The 17,500-nt window shown below is 43.7% G+C and overlaps 1 protein-coding gene across 1 annotated transcript in view; it reads left to right on the plus strand.

Moving 5' to 3' along the window:
* LOC139407484 (potassium/sodium hyperpolarization-activated cyclic nucleotide-gated channel 3-like) overlaps nt 1-17,500 on the plus strand; it is a 58,938-nt gene that overhangs the window by 26,154 nt on the left and 15,284 nt on the right. Inside the window, 3 exon segments of the mRNA XM_071151280.1 lie at nt 6,862-7,023; nt 7,962-8,180; nt 12,644-12,790. Of these exon segments, the coding sequence (XP_071007381.1) occupies nt 6,862-7,023; nt 7,962-8,180; nt 12,644-12,790 (528 nt within the window).

Raw genomic sequence — 17,500 nt, forward strand, 5'->3', positions numbered from 1 at the left:
GTGAGGTAGGATGGGTAGGGCTAGGTGGGTAGGATGTAGTGAGGTAGGATGGGTAGGGGTAGGGAGGTAGGATGTAGGGAGGTAGGATGTAGTGAGGTAGGATGGGTAGGGCTAGGTGGGTAGGATGTAGTGAGGTAGGATGGGTAGGGGTAGGGAGGTAGGATGGGTAGGGGTAGGGAGGTAGGATGTAGTAAGGTAGGGTGTAGGGAGGGAAGGAGGTAGGTGGTAGGGAGTTAGTGGGTAAGGAGGTAGGGAGATAGGACGTAGGGAGGTAGGAGGAGGAGGTAGGAGGGGGTAGGGAGATATAAGGTAAGGATGTAGGGAGATGGGAGGTAGGGAGGAAGGAGGGGGTAGGGAGATGAGAGGTAGGAGGAGGTAGGGCTTGGGAGGCACCAGGAGGTAGGGCTTGGGAGGCACCCGGAGGTAGGGCTTGGGAGGCACCCGGAGGTAGGGCTTGGGAGACACCAGGAGGTACGGCTTGGGAGGCACCAGGAGGTAGGGCTTGGGAGGCACCAGGAGGTAGGGCTTGGGAGGCACCAGGAGGTAGGGCTTGGGAGGCACCAGGAGGTAGGGCTTGGGTGGCACCAGGAGGTAGGGCTTGGGAGGCACCAGGAGGTAGGGCTTGAGGGCAGGATTGGGATCAATTCCATTTCAACTCAGTCAACTCTGGAAGTAAACTAACATTCCAAATTGAAGTTTACTAATTGAATGGACTGAATTGAAATAGAATTTACCCAACCCTGGACAGAAGGCATTGATCTGCTCTCTCATTCATTGTAGATTCATTGTAGAGGCTGTACGGTTTACAGTTTTTCTGTCGCTTTGGTGCATTTCTCACATCATCCCTAACATGTGCAAAATAACAAGTGCATTTCTCAGAACAATTTGTACAAACTGCAATATACAATTGATATGTTTCTAAAGCTAGTCAGTCACTAAAAATCCTTAGTACATCTCTCAAAAGTAAATATTCATGCCAATGATCATGTCAGTGTCATCAGAATGATAAGTCATTGAGTCATTGATCACGAACAAGGTCGTCAAAATGTTTAGGCATGTTGTCAATGTAACTGTGTACTTTGACAGTATTACCTGATGTAAACTTAGGCTACAGTTTGGATGACAGTTACTGTATTGAAAATGCACAAGGCTGCACTTTTATGGCATATATCAATTTCAACAGTACTATTTACATATTACTGTATGTGGGTTATTGATTGAAAGAGACTGGACAACCCAAGGGGCACAAAGGAAAAAAAACTAAATTAGAAAGAAACACAGGAAACCACCCCTAACTTTGCCCGCAGCACTGTTGTGCTGTCTCTACACATCCAGACGTTCCTGTCTGTCGGCCCACATATTCTCATCCACATCACACCGGATATTTTCCCTTCCAATGCAACGTGGAAAGAATCTTTTGGAATGCCTTATCCATCCTCTGCAGGCGTCTACTGTGATGTCCTCACATGCTGCATCCATTGTAGCCAGCAGGGTCGTCTGTGTGTGTGGCTGACGATCGTACACCTTCCACCTCCATGCTGAAAAGAACTCCTCAATTGGGTTAAGGAATGGCGAATAAGGTGGGAGGAATTCTATGAACATCCTCGGGTGGGTCACAAACCATTGCCTTATGATGTTTGATCGGTGGACACTCACATTATCACAAATGACCACATACTTTGGCAAATCCTCTCTAAACAGACCCCTCTCATCATCAGGGATGAGAGCCCTGTAGAGAGTCTCTAAAAAGTTGAGTAGATGCTGGGTGTTGTATGGCCCTATAAGGGGGATATGGGTTAGGACACCATGCTCCGAAATAGCAGCACACATGGTGATATTTCCTCCCCGTTGGCCTGGCAAATCCACAGTAGTTCTGTGACCGATGATATTTCGACCCCGCCTTCTGCATTTGGTCAGGTTGAAGCCAGCCTCATCCACGTATACAAAGTTGTGAGAGGGTTCACTTGATTCCAACTCCATTATACGCTATATCCCAGAACACACAGTTGAATTTGTTTTGGTAAGGAAGAGTGACATAAAATTTACATATATTGCATGTTCCTTCCACAGCAATGGAAATGTGTGCAGTTTATGCTTACTGTACTATGTATCACTATAAAATGTTGCTGTAAAGTAGTTACATAGATATATGTTTTACCTGTACATACTGGTACCGTAGCTCCTTAACTCTGTCCTCATTCCTTTGGAATGGTACACGGTACAGCTGTTTCATACTCATCTGGTTTCTATGCAGCACCCTGTCGATGGTTGAGATGCTAACCGTATGGATGTTTTCAAAGACATCGTTGTCTTCTATAATGGTCCTTTGTATTTCCCTGAGTCTCATGGCATTGTTTGCTAGGACCATGGTGCAAATAGCCTCCTCCTGTTGAGGTGTGAAAAGGCGTCCTCTGCCACCGGTTTGAGGTAATCTTGCAGTCCTATGTGGGGAAAAATGCAGTGATGCATCGCACACTTTCACATAGACAAAAACTATGCGAACATACATTTTACTGTAAAACATACAGGTGGGTGCATGTAAGGTGCAGTATGTATCTGTATAGAGTATATTTCTGTATGCTGTGAAATACAAGTGGACTACTGTAATATGAAGCATTGTAGGAAGTATACAGTATACTACTTATATACAGTAACAGTGCACTGTACATTGGTGGACATACCTGTTCTCTCTTCGAAACGTTTGAACAATTGAGGACACGGTTGATCTCCCAATATTGGGCTGCACCCTTCGACCCGCCTCAGCCATTGTAAGGCCATGATTGACAACATGGTCTACAATAGTGGCCCTTCTGTCATCAGATATGCGCCTATGTCCTCTTCTGCCTCTTCCTCTGTTTTGCCTTCCACCACGCATCCTTGCTCCTCTTCTTCCTCCTCTTGGCTGTTGACCCTGTTCGTTTCCTGGTCCATCCATTATTGTAAAATTGCAACTCTGTGTTGTGGTCTGTCTATATATGCTTGCCAATTGATTCTTCATGAGATGCACCTTTGAGCAATTTAGACAACTGGTTGATTGTTGGTTGAACTAACACTTTACATTCTTTCATGAGTGAGGGTCAATTTCACCTGCATGATTAATCAATTCATGTTTTTGTACAAAAGGTCTAATAGAAATGTGTAAAACTATGCTTGACAGTTTATGACAAATAGTTCAACAATTTTGCATGTAATGGCTAATGCAAGGAACTAATGCCTAGATGTTTTGAGGGGTAAGACTATTCAACAGAGAACCATCTACTATATTTTGATCAACATGACATGAGCAATTGATAATGTGGAAAAAAGCTGACACTTGTACATTATCAATTGCAATTTGTTCAAAGGAATACGAAATTGCTTTAATGATGTGCACAAGTGACTAGATGATTTGGAATTTGTACAAGTAATATCAAGAATTGCACTTTTGATCTAAGAAATGCACCAAAGCGACTGAGAAAAACTGTAATATGATGAACCCCAGTCATAGTAACCACTTAACCATAGACCTACTGTAGTTTCAATGTGCTGCTTTACAATTTCAGTATGTTACTGGTTCAGATATGACAAATTACTGGTTCAGATATGAAGTATTTTGATATAGTTTAGATTCTCTGGGTGTGGCATTTGCACAAAGTGCTGACTTTAGTAAATGAGGTGTAATTGACGAAGCATCCCGTAACTCCATCACCTAACTACATCCCTTAACTCCATCCCCTAACTCCATCCCCTAACTCCATCACCTAACTCCATCCTGTAACTCCATCACCTAACTCCATCCCCTAACTCCATATCCTAACTCCATCCCCTAACTACATCCCCTAACTCCATCACCTAACTCCATCCTGTAACTCCATCACCTAAACTACATCCCCTAACTCCATCACCTAACTCCATCCTGTAACTCCATCACCTAACTCCATCCCCTAACTACATCCCCTAACTCCATCACCTAACTCCATCCTGTAACTCCATCACCTAACTCCATCCCCTAACTCCATCCTGTAACTCCATCCCCTAACTACATCCCCTAACTCCATCTCCTAACTCCATCCCCTAACTACATCCCCTAACTCCATCCCCTAACTCCATCCTGTAACTCCATCCTGTAACTCCATCCTGTAACTCCATCCTGTAACTCCATCCTGTAACTCCATCACCTAACTCCATCCCCTAACTCCATCTCCTAACTCCATCCCCTAACTACATCCCCCTAACTCCATCACCTAACTCCATCCTGTAACTCCATCACCTAACTCCATCCTGTAACTCCATCCCCTAACTCCATCCCCTAACTCCATCTCCTAACTCCATCCCCTAACTCCATCTCCTAACTCCATCCCCTAACTACATCCCCTAACTCCATCACCTAACTCCATCCTGTAACTCCATCACCTAACTCCATCCCCTAACTCCATCTCCTAACTCCATCCCCTAACTACATCCACTAACTCCATCACCTAACTCCATCCTGTAACTCCATCACCTAACTCCATCCCCTAACTCCATCTCCTAACTCCATCCCCTAACTCCATCTCCTAACTCCATCCCCTAACTACATCCCCTAACTCCATCACCTAACTCCATCCCCTAACTACATCCCCTAACTCCATCACCTAACTCCATCCTGTAACTCCATCACCTAACTCCATCCCCTAACTCCATCCTGTAACTCCATCCCCTAACTACATCCCCTAACTCCATCTCCTAACTCCATCCCCTAACTACATCCCCTAACTCCATCCCCTAACTCCATCCTGTAACTCCATCCTGTAACTCCATCCTGTAACTCCATTCTGTAACTCCATCCTGTAACTCCATCACCTAACTCCATCCCCTAACTCCATCTCCTAACTCCATCCCCTAACTACATCCCCTAACTCCATCACCTAACTCCATCCTGTAACTCCATCACCTAACTCCATCCTGTAACTCCATCACCTAACTCCATCCCCTAACTCCATCTCCTAACTCCATCCCCTAACTCCATCTCCTAACTCCATCCCCTAACTACATCCCCTAACTCCATCACCTAATCCTGTAACTCCATCACCTAACTCCATCCCCTAACCTGTAACTCCATCACCTAACTCCATCCCCTAACTACATCCCCTAACTCCATCACCTAACTACATCCTGTAACTCCATCACCTAACTCCATCCTGTAACTCCATCACCTAACTCCATCCCCTAACTACATCCCCTAACTCCATCACCTAACTCCATCCTGTAACTCCATCCTGTAACTCCATTCTGTAACTCCATCCTGTAACTCCATCACCTAACTCCATCCCCTAACTCCATCTCCTAACTCCATCCCCTAACTACATCCCCTAACTCCATCACCTAACTCCATCCTGTAACTCCATCACCTAACTCCATCCTGTAACTCCATCACCTAACTCCATCCCCTAACTCCATCTCCTAACTCCATCCCCTAACTCCATCTCCTAACTCCATCCCCTAACTACATCCCCTAACTCCATCACCTAACTCCATCCTGTAACTCCATCACCTAACTCCATCCCCTAACTACATCCCCTAACTCCATCACCTAACTCCATCCTGTAACTCCATCACCTAACTCCATCCTGTAACTCCATCACCTAACTCCATCCCCTAACTACATCCCCTAACTCCATCACCTAACTCCATCCTGTAACTCCATCACCTAACTCCATCCCCTAACTCCATCCTGTAACTCCATCCCCTAACTACATCCCCTAACTCCATCTCCTAACTCCATCCCCTAACTACATCCCCTAACTTCATCCCCTAACTCCATCACCTAACTCCATCCTGTAACTCCATCCTGTAACTCCATCCTGTAACTCCATCCCTTAACTCCATCCCTTAACCCCATCTCCTAACTCCATCTCCTAACTCCATCCCTTAACTCCATCCCCTAACTCCATCCCCTAACTCCATCCCTTAACTCCATCCCCTAACTCCATCTCCTAACTTCATCCATTAACTCCATCCCCTAACTCCATCCCCTAACTACATCCAGTAACTCCATCAGACATGGATCTAAGATCCAATGTACACACACACACACACACGCACGGACACACACACACACACACACACACTGAAAAGAGCCACCACACTCATTGTTGATATGACGTAACCATGCATATTGTCACTTTAATTTGCTGGCTGCAGAGAATAGGCTAGCAGTGTTCTCAGTGGGACCTTTTACCATTGTAAAGAGAATATAATCCCCCCCCCCCCCCACACACACCCACACCCCCTCAGGACCATTAGTACATAGTGATGATAGTCCCAGATGATGATTACGTAAAAATAAATATCCGTTATAATAGTGTTGCTATGCTGTCTGGTCCGTCTGCTGGTCTGTGGTGGGCAGATTAACAACAATGTGATGTGGCCTATGGGTAGAGCGACTCAAATCAAACCACATTGTATTTGTCCCATGCATGGTAAACAACATGTGTCGACTAACAGTGAAAGTTCTTCCCAACAATGCTGAGATATTTTTTTTAGGGAGAAATAATAACACAAGGAATAAATACACAATGAGTAATGGTAGCTTGGCCAATATACACTGGGTACCAGTACAGACTACGGCCACATAGCACCTACTGCACCTCCTACCTCACCCACTACTAATCTCACTACTAATCTCACTACTAATCTCACTACTAGCTAATTACATTGGAGGCAGCAGCAGCACAATTGTCAAACTGAAATTGTGCATTCGTTTAGTGTTAAGTAGTGTTTACACTGGCAAAATAATACAGTACATGTCTAGTTACTTAACTAGCTGCAGGTCCTGTTAATGTTTGTTAATCCACATTCCATGGAGGACAATTACGTGTTTAACTAATTCTAATCCCCTAGATTTTCCATATGACCTATGACCTAGCCAGTGCCATGGTGAGGATTGTGAACCTGATTGCTATGATGCTGCTGCTGTGTCACTGGGACGGATGTCTGCAGTTCCTGGTTCCCATGCTGCAGGAGTTCCCTTCTGACTGCTGGGTCACCAGGAACAAGATGGTGGTGAGCACGCACACGCACACACACGCACGCACGCACGCACGCACGCACGCACACACACACACACACACACACACACACACACACACACACACACACACACACACACACACACACACACACACACACACACCAGTTTCTGGTCCCCATGCTACAGGACTTCCCTTCTGACTGCTGGGTCACCAGGAACAAGATGGTGGTGAGCACGCACACACACACACACGCACGCACGCACGCACGCACACACACACACACACACACACACACACACACACACACACACACACACACCAGTTTCTGGTCCCCATGCTACAGGACTTCCCTTCTGACTGCTGGGTCATCAAGATGGTGATCACTGTTCCAAACATCCAGTGTTCCAAACATCCAGTGTTCCAAACATCCAGAAGTCCAGTGTTCCAAACATCCAGAAGTCCAGTGTTCCAAACATCCAGAAGTCCAGTGTTCCAAACATCCAGTGTTCCAGAAGTTCAGTGTTCCAAACATCCTGTGTTCCAAAAAATGCCAGTATTCCGGAACTCCAGTGTTCCAAACATCCAGTGTTCCAAACATCCAGTGTTCCAAAAAATGCCAGTATTCCGGAACTCCAGTGTTCCAAACATCCAGTGTTCCATAAGTCCAGTGTTCCAAACATACATTGTTCCAGTGTTCCAAACATCCAGAAGTCCAGTGTTCCAAACATACATTGTTCCAGTGTTCCAAACATCCAGAAGTCCAGTGTTCCAAACATCCAGTGTTCCAAAAAATGCCAGTATTCCGGAACTCCAGTGTTCCAAACATACATTGTTCCAGTGTTCCAAATGTCCAGTGTTCCTAAAGTCCAATGTTCCTCCTGGAACATAGGCAATTGGGAACATATTTCCTTCTCTTTTCTCAATCTTCTTCTCATCTCCCATTCCCCTTCTCTCCTCTCCCTCCTGCAGAATGACACGTGGGGCCAGCAGTATTCCTATGCCCTGTTCAAGGCTATGAGTCACATGCTGTGTATCGGGTACGGTATGTACCCTCCTGTCGGCCTGGCGGATGTGTGGCTCACCATACTCAGCATGATCGTGGGTGCCACCTGCTACGCCATGTTTGTAGGCCATGCAACCGCTCTCATTCAGTCACTGGACTCTTCCCGACGGCAGTACCAGGAGAAGGTGAGTGAATTAAGATCTGCTATCTTTGTTATAGCAGAGAATTTTCTGAATTGTATTGTATTCAAGGTTTAAAAAGGCTTCTGAAGTTTGTAATTTCCACTTAAAAATGTCAGGCTTGATTTGCCATAATGAAAATGTATCAAACCCTATAAAAATGTTGATGAATTTTATTACACATAATAATTCACATTTCCTGTTGCTGCAGGATTATTTTCCTACTGTGAGAAGCAGGGTCAAATTAAGATGCATCTGGACTAGACTCTGAGTCCAAAGGTCTGTCTTTGCCTTCTCAGTAGTGAGAGCCTGGCGGCCAGGGTTGTAAACTGAAATGCCAATTCCAATTTTCCTCATTGCTTTCCTCAGAGGGCAATATGGAGCTACCGTCACATTAATTACACCAATCCAATCCTCTCAGATCTACACAAGTGCCTTGGTGTTTTGAAGCTACTGGTTGATTTGGGATTGGTCATACGGTATGTGCAGAGAGAAGGGCTTTTCAGACAGCTGTTGGCTGCTCTGGAACGATTCAGTGTGTGCACAGCATATAGCCTGCAGTCAGGAAATGGTCCATAACAGAGGGTCTATAAAATATAATAGGGAAAGAGTGCATGCTGAAAAAGTCATAAAAGTTCAAGAAGATGAATTATGAAGCTTGCATTGCAAGAAATTCAATTAAAAGTTTAACTTCAAGAGGAATGGACCTCCTAGGGATCAGGAGAGAGAGAGAGAAACACAGAGAGAGAAAAGAGAGAGAGAAACAGAGAGAGAGAGAAAGAGAGAGAAACAGAGAGAGAGAGAAACACAGAGAGAGAATAGAGAGAGCGAGAAACAGAGAGAGAGAGAGATAGAAATTAAGAGGTGAAGGAGATACATAGGAAGAGGGATGAAGGAGAGAAACAGAGAGAGAAAGGAGAGAGAGAAACAGAGAGCGAGAGAGAGAGAGAGAGAGAGAGAGAGAGAGAGAGAGAGAGACAGAGAGACAGAGAGACAGAGAGACAGAGAGACAGACATTAAGAGGTGAATGAGATACATAGGGAGAGGGATGGAGAGGAGAGAACATGAGGAAGAGAGGAAAGGAGGAGGAAACATCTTCTGTCGTCCACTTCTACTCTCCATAGGAAATGTAACATACCTTCACCTACTGATAGGATGGACCTCAAGGGGCCCATCCCAAATGGCCCTCTATTCCCCATAGAGCCCTATGGACCTTGGTAAAAAGTAGCGCACTATATATAGGGTGAATGGGCTCTGGTCAAGGACACCCTGGTAAATGTGATGACCTACATGTTGACTGCTAACAACCGTATTAATGTGATGACCTACATGTTGACTGCTAACAACCGTATTAATGTGATGACCTACATGTTGACTGCTAACAACCGTATTAATGTGATGACCTACATGTTGACTGCTAACAACCGTATTAATGTGATGACCTACATGTTGACTGCTAACAACCGTAGTAATGTGATGACCTACATGTTGACTGCTAACAACCGTATTAATGTGATGACCTACCTGCTAACAACCGTATTAATGTGATGACCTACATGTTGACTGCTAACAACCGTATTAATGTGATGACCTACATGTTGATGACTGCTACACCGTATTAATGTGATGACCTACATGTTGACTGCTAACAACCGTAGTAATGTGATGACCTACACGTTGACTGCTAACAACCGTATTAATGTGATGACCTACATGTTGACTGCTAACAACCGTATTAATGTGATGACCTACATGTTGACTGCTAACAACCGTATTAATGTGATGACCTACATGTTGACTGCTAACAACATGTTGACTGCTAGTAATGTGATGACCTACACGTTGACTGCTAACAACCATATTAATGTGATGACCTACATGTTGACTGCTACCAACCGTATTAATGTGATGACCTACATGTTGACTGCTAACAACCGTATTAATGTGATGACCTACATGTTGACTGCTAACAACCGTATTAATGTGATGACCTACATGTTGACTGCTAACAACCGTAGTAATGTGATGACCTACACGTTGACTGCTAACAACCGTATTAATGTGATGACCTACATGTTGACTGCTAACAACCGTAGTAATGTGATGACCTACACGTTGACTGCTAACAACCGTATTAATGTGATGACCTACATGTTGACTGCTAACAACCGTATTAATGTGATGACCTACATGTTGACTGCTAACAACCGTATTAATGTGATGACCTACATGTTGACTGCTAACAACCGTATTAATGTGATGACCTACATGTTGACTGCTAACAACCGTATTAATGTGATGACCTACATGTTGACTGCTAACAACCGTATTAATGTGATGACCTACATGTTGACTGCTAACAACCGTAGTAATGTGATGACCTACATGTTGACTGCTAACAACCGTATTAATGTGATGACCTACATGTTGACTGCTAACAACCGTAGTAATGTGATGACCTACATGTTGACTGCTAACAACCGTAGTAATGTGATGACCTACATGTTGACTGCTACCAACCGTATTAATGTGATGACCTACATGTTGACTGCTAACAACCGTAGTAATGTGATGACCTACATGTTGACTGCTAACAACCGTATTCATGTGATGACCTACATGTTGACTGCTAACAACCGTATTAATGTGATGACCTACATGTTGACTGCTAACAACCGTATTAATGTGATGACCTACATGTTGACTGCTAACAACCGTAGTAATGTGATGACCTACAATAACAACCGTGATGACCTACATGTTGACTGCTAACAACCGTATTACATGTTGATGCTAACAACCGTATTAATGTGATGACCTACATGTTGACTGCTAACAACCGTATTAATGTGATGACCTACATGTTGACTGCTAACAACCGTAGTAATGTGATGACCTACATGTTGACTGAACCTTTATTTAACTACAAGTCCGTATTTAATGTGATTAAAAGATAAAATATAGGACAAAACACACATACAACATAGAGACCTAAGACAATAACTGCATAACAACACAGCATGGCAGCAACACAACATGGAAGCAACACAACATGGCAGCAACATAACATGTGATGACCTGGCAGCAGCACCTGCTGACTGATAACAACCTTATTACTGTGATGACCCGGGGGAGATGATTTCTGCAGCGAGGACAGTTTTTTGGAGATCACCATTCCATTACTTGGTGTTCAGACATCTCTCATAGAGCTGTCAGGAGGTTTATAAAAACAGTTAACTGTCAACCTATGAGAACAATGATAAACTGCTACTATCTGATTCACTGAAACACTCAGACAATGATAAACTGCTGCTCTCTGATTCACTGAAACACACAGACAATGATAAACTGCTGCTCTCTGATTCACTGAAACAAACAATGATAAACACAGAAACACACAAACAATGATAAACTGCTGCTATCTGATTCACTGAAACACACAAACAATGATAAACTGCTGCTATCTGATTCACTGAAACACTCAGACAATGATAAACTGCTGCTCTCTGATTCACTGAAACACACAGACTGAAACACTGAAACACACAGACAATGATAAACTGCTGTTCACTGAAACACTCAATGATAAACTGCTTCACTGTTCAAACACACAGACAATGATAAACTGCTGCTCTCTGGTTCACTGAAACACTCAGACAATGATAAACTGCTGCTCTCTGGTTCACTGAAACACTCAGACAATGATAAACTGCTACTATCTGATTCACTGAAACACTCAGACAATGATAAACTGCTGCTCTCTGGTTCACTGAAACACTCAGACAATGATAAACTGCTGCTCTCTGGTTCACTGAAACACTCAGACAATGATAAACTGCTGCTCTCTGGTTCACTGAAACACTCAGACAATGCACTCTCAGGCTCAATACACAAAGTGATAATATTACACTGAAACGATTCAAACAACAACTGTTCACAATCCTGATGAGATTGAGACGGAAACGTGTGTCATCTGTGGAGCCTCAACATCAGCGGTGTGCTGGAGGTTATTGTCATTGCATACAACATACAGTATTTCTCCATGTACCTGGATATACTAGAACTGTCCGGTGTCAATGGTACGTTTATCACCTGTTATAACACAAATCTGACAACGGTTTGATAGGTTGAATTTAGTTGATAGTTAAAAGTAGTAGGCTGAGACAAACGTCTTTCTGTTCTTCCTGTTTGCATCGTGGTCCTCAACGCCACCCCCGTCCTCTTAGTCTTCTACAGTATAAACAGGTGGAGCAGTACATGTCTTTCAATTAATCAATCAATCAATCAACTAATCAATTATCTTTGTCTTGTACATTGTAAACAGGTGGAGAAGTACATGTTTTTCAATCAATCAATCAATCAACTAATCAATTTTCTTTGTCTTGTACAGTATAAACAGGTGGAGCAGTACATGTCTTTCAATTAATCAATCAATCAATCAACTAATCAATTTTCTTTGTCTTGTACAGTATAAACAGGTGGAGCAGTACATGTCTTTCCACAAGCTTCCTGCCGGCATGCGGCAGCGGGTCCATGACTACTATGAACATCGTTTCCAGGGCAAGATGTTTGACGAGGAGAGCATTCTGGGGGAGCTGAACGAACCGCTCAGAGAGGTCAGTGTGTGTGTGTGTGTGTCTCTGTGTGATCTCCACGTGACATCAGACCCATTGTCACTATAATAGTAATGACTGTCCCTGGTTCTGGTTGAATTGTGTTTTAATCTTCATCAGTGACTGCGTCACCAAATGACACAATATTCCCTTTATAGTACACTACTTCTGAACAGGGCCCACAGGGCTCTCAGCTCTGGTCGAAATAGTAGTACACTACTTCTGAACAGGGCCCACAGGGCTCTCAGCTCTGGTCGAAATAGTAGTACACTATGTAGGGAACAGGGCCCACGGGGCTCTCAGCTCTGGTCGAAATAGTAGTACACTATGTAGGGAACAGGGCCCACGGGGCTCTCAGCTCTGGTCGAAATAGTAGTACACTACTTCTGAACAGGGCCCACAGGGCTCTCAGCTCTGGTCGAAATAGTAGTACACTACTTCTGAACAGGGCCCATAGGGCTCTCAGCTCTGGTCGAAATAGTAGTACACTATGTAGGGAACAGGGCCCACGGGGCTCTCAGCTCTGGTCGAAATAGTAGTACACTATGTAGGGAACAGGGCCCACGGGGCTCTCAGCTCTGGTCGAAATAGTAGTACACTACTTCTGAACAGGGCCCACAGGGCTCTCAGCTCTGGTCGAAATAGTAGTACACTACTTCTGAACAGGGCCCACAGGGCTCTCAGCTCTGGTCGAAATAATAGTACACTATGTAGGGAACAGGGTGCCATTTCTGATGCAGCCAATGACTGCGGTTATTTATCACCCTGATGATGGTAGGCTTGGAACTGAAACTGATAGCAAAAAATGCTGACTTTGTTGAGGGAGATTTCTGTTTGATATTCTGATTAGTAACCATTATCTTATTACTTAGCTGTAGCCTGTAGACTACTCTAAGACTATCCCAAGTGGCACCCTATTCCCTATTTAGTGCACTACTTTTGACCAGGGCCCATAGGGTAGGGCACTAAATAACCATTGGAGAACCTCTCACATTTAACGGTTCAGTCCACATTTAACAGTTCAGTCCAGATGTAACAGTTCAGTCCACATTTAACAGTTCAGTCCACATTTAACAGTTCAGTCCACATTTAACGGTTCAGTCCACATTTAACGGTTCAGTCCACATTTAACAGTTCAGTCCTGATGTAACAATTCAGTCCACATTTAACAGTTCAGTCCACATTTAACGGTTCAGTCCACATTTAACAGTTCAGTCCACATTTAACAGTTCAGTCCACATTTAACGGTTCAGTCCACATTTAACAGTTCAGTCCACATTTAACGGTTCAGTCCACATTTAACAGTTCAGTCCACATTTAACGGTTCAGTCCACATTTAACAGTTCAGTCCTGATGTAACAATTCAGTCCACATTTAACAGTTCAGTCCACATTTAACGGTTCAGTCCACATTTAACAGTTCAGTTCACATTTAACAGTTCAGTCCACATTTAACGGTTCAGTCCAGATGTAACAGTTCAGTCCAGATGTAACAGTTCAGTCCACATTTAACAGTTCAGTCCACATTTAACGGTTCAGTCCACATTTAACGGTTCAGTCCACATTTAACAGTTCAGTTCAGATGTAACGGTTCAGTCCACATTTAACAGTTCAGTCCACATTTAACAGTTCAGTCCACATTTAACGGTTCAGTCAAGACAAATCGTAGTGAACTAGTACTCGGTATAGTGCATACACCTGGCGGTAACTCCGCAGCAGAACGATTGGACAATCGGTCCTGAATCGGGCTATATTTGTTGGGCAGGTTTGCGCATGTGTAGTTCAGTGGAGGCTGCTGAGGGGAGGACGGCTTATAATAATGGCTGGAATGGCATCAAACACATAGAAACCATGTGCCCGATATATTTGATACCATTCTACCTATTCCTCTCCAGCCATTACCACGAGCCCGCCCTTCCTCAATTAAGGTGCCACCGGCCTCCTGTGGTGTAGCCCTAGTAAGGAAATCTCCATAGCAACCGAGGAAGCACAGCAATGCCCATACGAGGAACGTGCAGACTACGGATGTCTTGTTCAGTTTTGAGTGAAGGAACAAAGATGAGGATGAACAGAGGTAAACTTTTATAGCGTAAAGATGAGGATGACCAGAGGTAAACTTTTATAGTGTAAAGATGAGGATGACCAGAGGTAAACTTTTATAGCATGAAGTAGAGGATGACCAGAGGTAAACTTTGATAGTGTAAAGATGAGGATGTCCAGAGGTTAACTTTTATAGTGTAAAGATGAGGATGACCAGAGGTAAACTTTTATAGCATGAAGATGAGGATGACCAGAGGTAAACTTTGATAGTGTAAAGATGAGGATGTCCAGAGGTTAACTTTTATAGTGTAAAGATGAGGGTGACCAGAGGTAAACTTTGATAGTGTAAAGATGAGGATGACCAGAGGTAAACTTTTATAGCATGAAGATGAGGATGACCAGAGGTAAACTTTTATAGCGTAAAGATGAGGGTGACCAGAGGTAAACTTTTATAGCGTAAAGATGAGGATGACCAGAGGTAAACTTTTATAGCGTAAAGATGAGGATGACCAGAGGTAAACTTTGATAGTGTAAAGATGAGGATGACCAGAGGTAAACTTTTATAGCGTAAAGATGAGGGTGACCAGAGGTAAACTTTGATAGTGTAAAGATGAGGATGACCAGAGGTAAACTTTTATAGCATGAAGATGAGGATGACCAGAGGTAAACTTTTATAGCGTAAAGATGAGGGTGACCAGAGGTAAACTTTTATAGCGTAAAGATGAGGATGACCAGAGGTAAACTTTTATAGCGTAAAGATGAGGATGACCAGAGGTAAACTTTGATAATGTAAAGATGAGGATGACCAGAGGTAAACTTTTATAGCGTAAAGATGAGGGTGACCAGAGGTAAACTTTTATAGCATATTACTGCTATAATTTATGTTTCGTTGCCCATTATGAAACATGTATGAATTCACTACTGTAAGTCGCTCTGGATAAGAGCATCTTCTAAATGACTCAAATGTCAAATGAAGCTTTTATTAGAGTTATTGACCTCACAATAAGCCCGGTTTCAGTAATTTACATAACTTTCATTACGTTGAAGCGGCAGCCTCAGCACAATAAGCCCGGTTTCAGTAATTTACATAACTTTCATTACGTTGAAGCGGCAGCCTCAGCACAATAAGCCCGGTTTCAGTAATTTCCATAACTTGCATTACGTTGAAGCGGCAGCCTCCGCACAATAAGCCCGGTTTCAGTAATTTACATAACTTTCATTACGTTGAAGCGGCAGCCTCCGCACAATAAGCCCGGTTTCAGTCATTTACATAACTTTCATTACGTTGAAGCGGCAGCCTCAGCACAATAAGCCCGGTTTCAGTAATTTACATAACTTTCATTACGTTGAAGCGGCAGCCTCAGCACAATAAGCCCGGTTTCAGTCATTTACATAACTTTCATTACGTTGAAGCGGCAGCCTCAGCACAATAAGCCCGGTTTCAGTAATTTACATAACTTTCATTACGCTGAAGCGGCAGCCTCAGCACAATAAGCCCGGTTTCAGTAATTTACATAACTTTCATTACGTTGAAGCGGCAGCCTCAGCACAATAAGCCCGGTTTCAGTAATTTACATAACTTTCATTACGTTGAAGCGGCAGCCTCAGCACAATAAGCCCGGTTTCAGTAATTTACATAACCTTCATTACGTTGAAGCGGCAGCCTCATCTCAGTCAATCAGAGATGGACAGTGCAGGGGTGCTGAAAGTAGGCTAATTCATTTAAACTAAGTAGGCTTAGTTAATTTAAAACAGCCTTCATTTTAATTTTACTTTTCTAACAACAAGAGTTGTTTTGTGTTCGAACCTATTTCGTCCTATTCAAGCAATAAGAGGTAGGCCTGTACCTGTTTGACAGATGACATTAAAGGCTACTATCCCATAGATTTTTGTCGGCCAATTTCTTCAGTCACCATGCACTCTTTAAATATCTCTGTGTCAGTGAAGTGCTTGGTGTGTTAAAACCAGGAATCGAATTGAGGGCTTATGTGAGGGTATGCAATACCTTTGTGGTGATGAACTTGTGGGGTAGTTGAAGAGAACCTTTATACACTGAACAAAGATATAAAAGGCAACATGTAAAGTTTTGGTCCCATGTTCCATGAGCTGAAATAAAAGATCCCCGATATCTTCCATATGGACAAACTGGTTCAACTGGCTTCACAACCGCAGACCACGTGTAACCACGCCAACCCAAGAGGTCCACATCCGGCTTCTTCAACTGTGGGATCATCTGAGACCAACCACCCGGATATGAAACTGTAGGTTTTCGCACAACCGAAGAATTTCTGCAAACTGTCAGAAACCGTCTCAGGGAAGTTCATCTCGTCATCCTCACCAAGGTCTTGACCCTGACAGTAATGCTCACCATCGTTGGCCACTGGCACACTGGAGAAGTGTGCTTTTCACGGATGAATCCAGGTTTCAACTGTACAGGGCAGATGGCAGACAGCATGTATGACGTCGTGTGGCCGAGCGGTTTGCTGATGTCAACGTTGTGAACAGAGCGCTCCATGGTGGAGGTGGGGTTACGGTATGGACAGGCATAAGCTACAGACAACGAACACAGTTGTATTTTATCGTTGGCAATTTGAAAGCATAGAGATACCGTGACGAGATCCTGAGGCCCATTGTCGTGCCATTCATCCACCCGCCATCACCTCATGTTTCAGCA

Source organism: Oncorhynchus clarkii, chromosome 4 (assembly GCF_045791955.1).
Source record: "Oncorhynchus clarkii lewisi isolate Uvic-CL-2024 chromosome 4, UVic_Ocla_1.0, whole genome shotgun sequence".
NCBI lineage: Eukaryota > Metazoa > Chordata > Actinopteri > Salmoniformes > Salmonidae > Oncorhynchus > Oncorhynchus clarkii.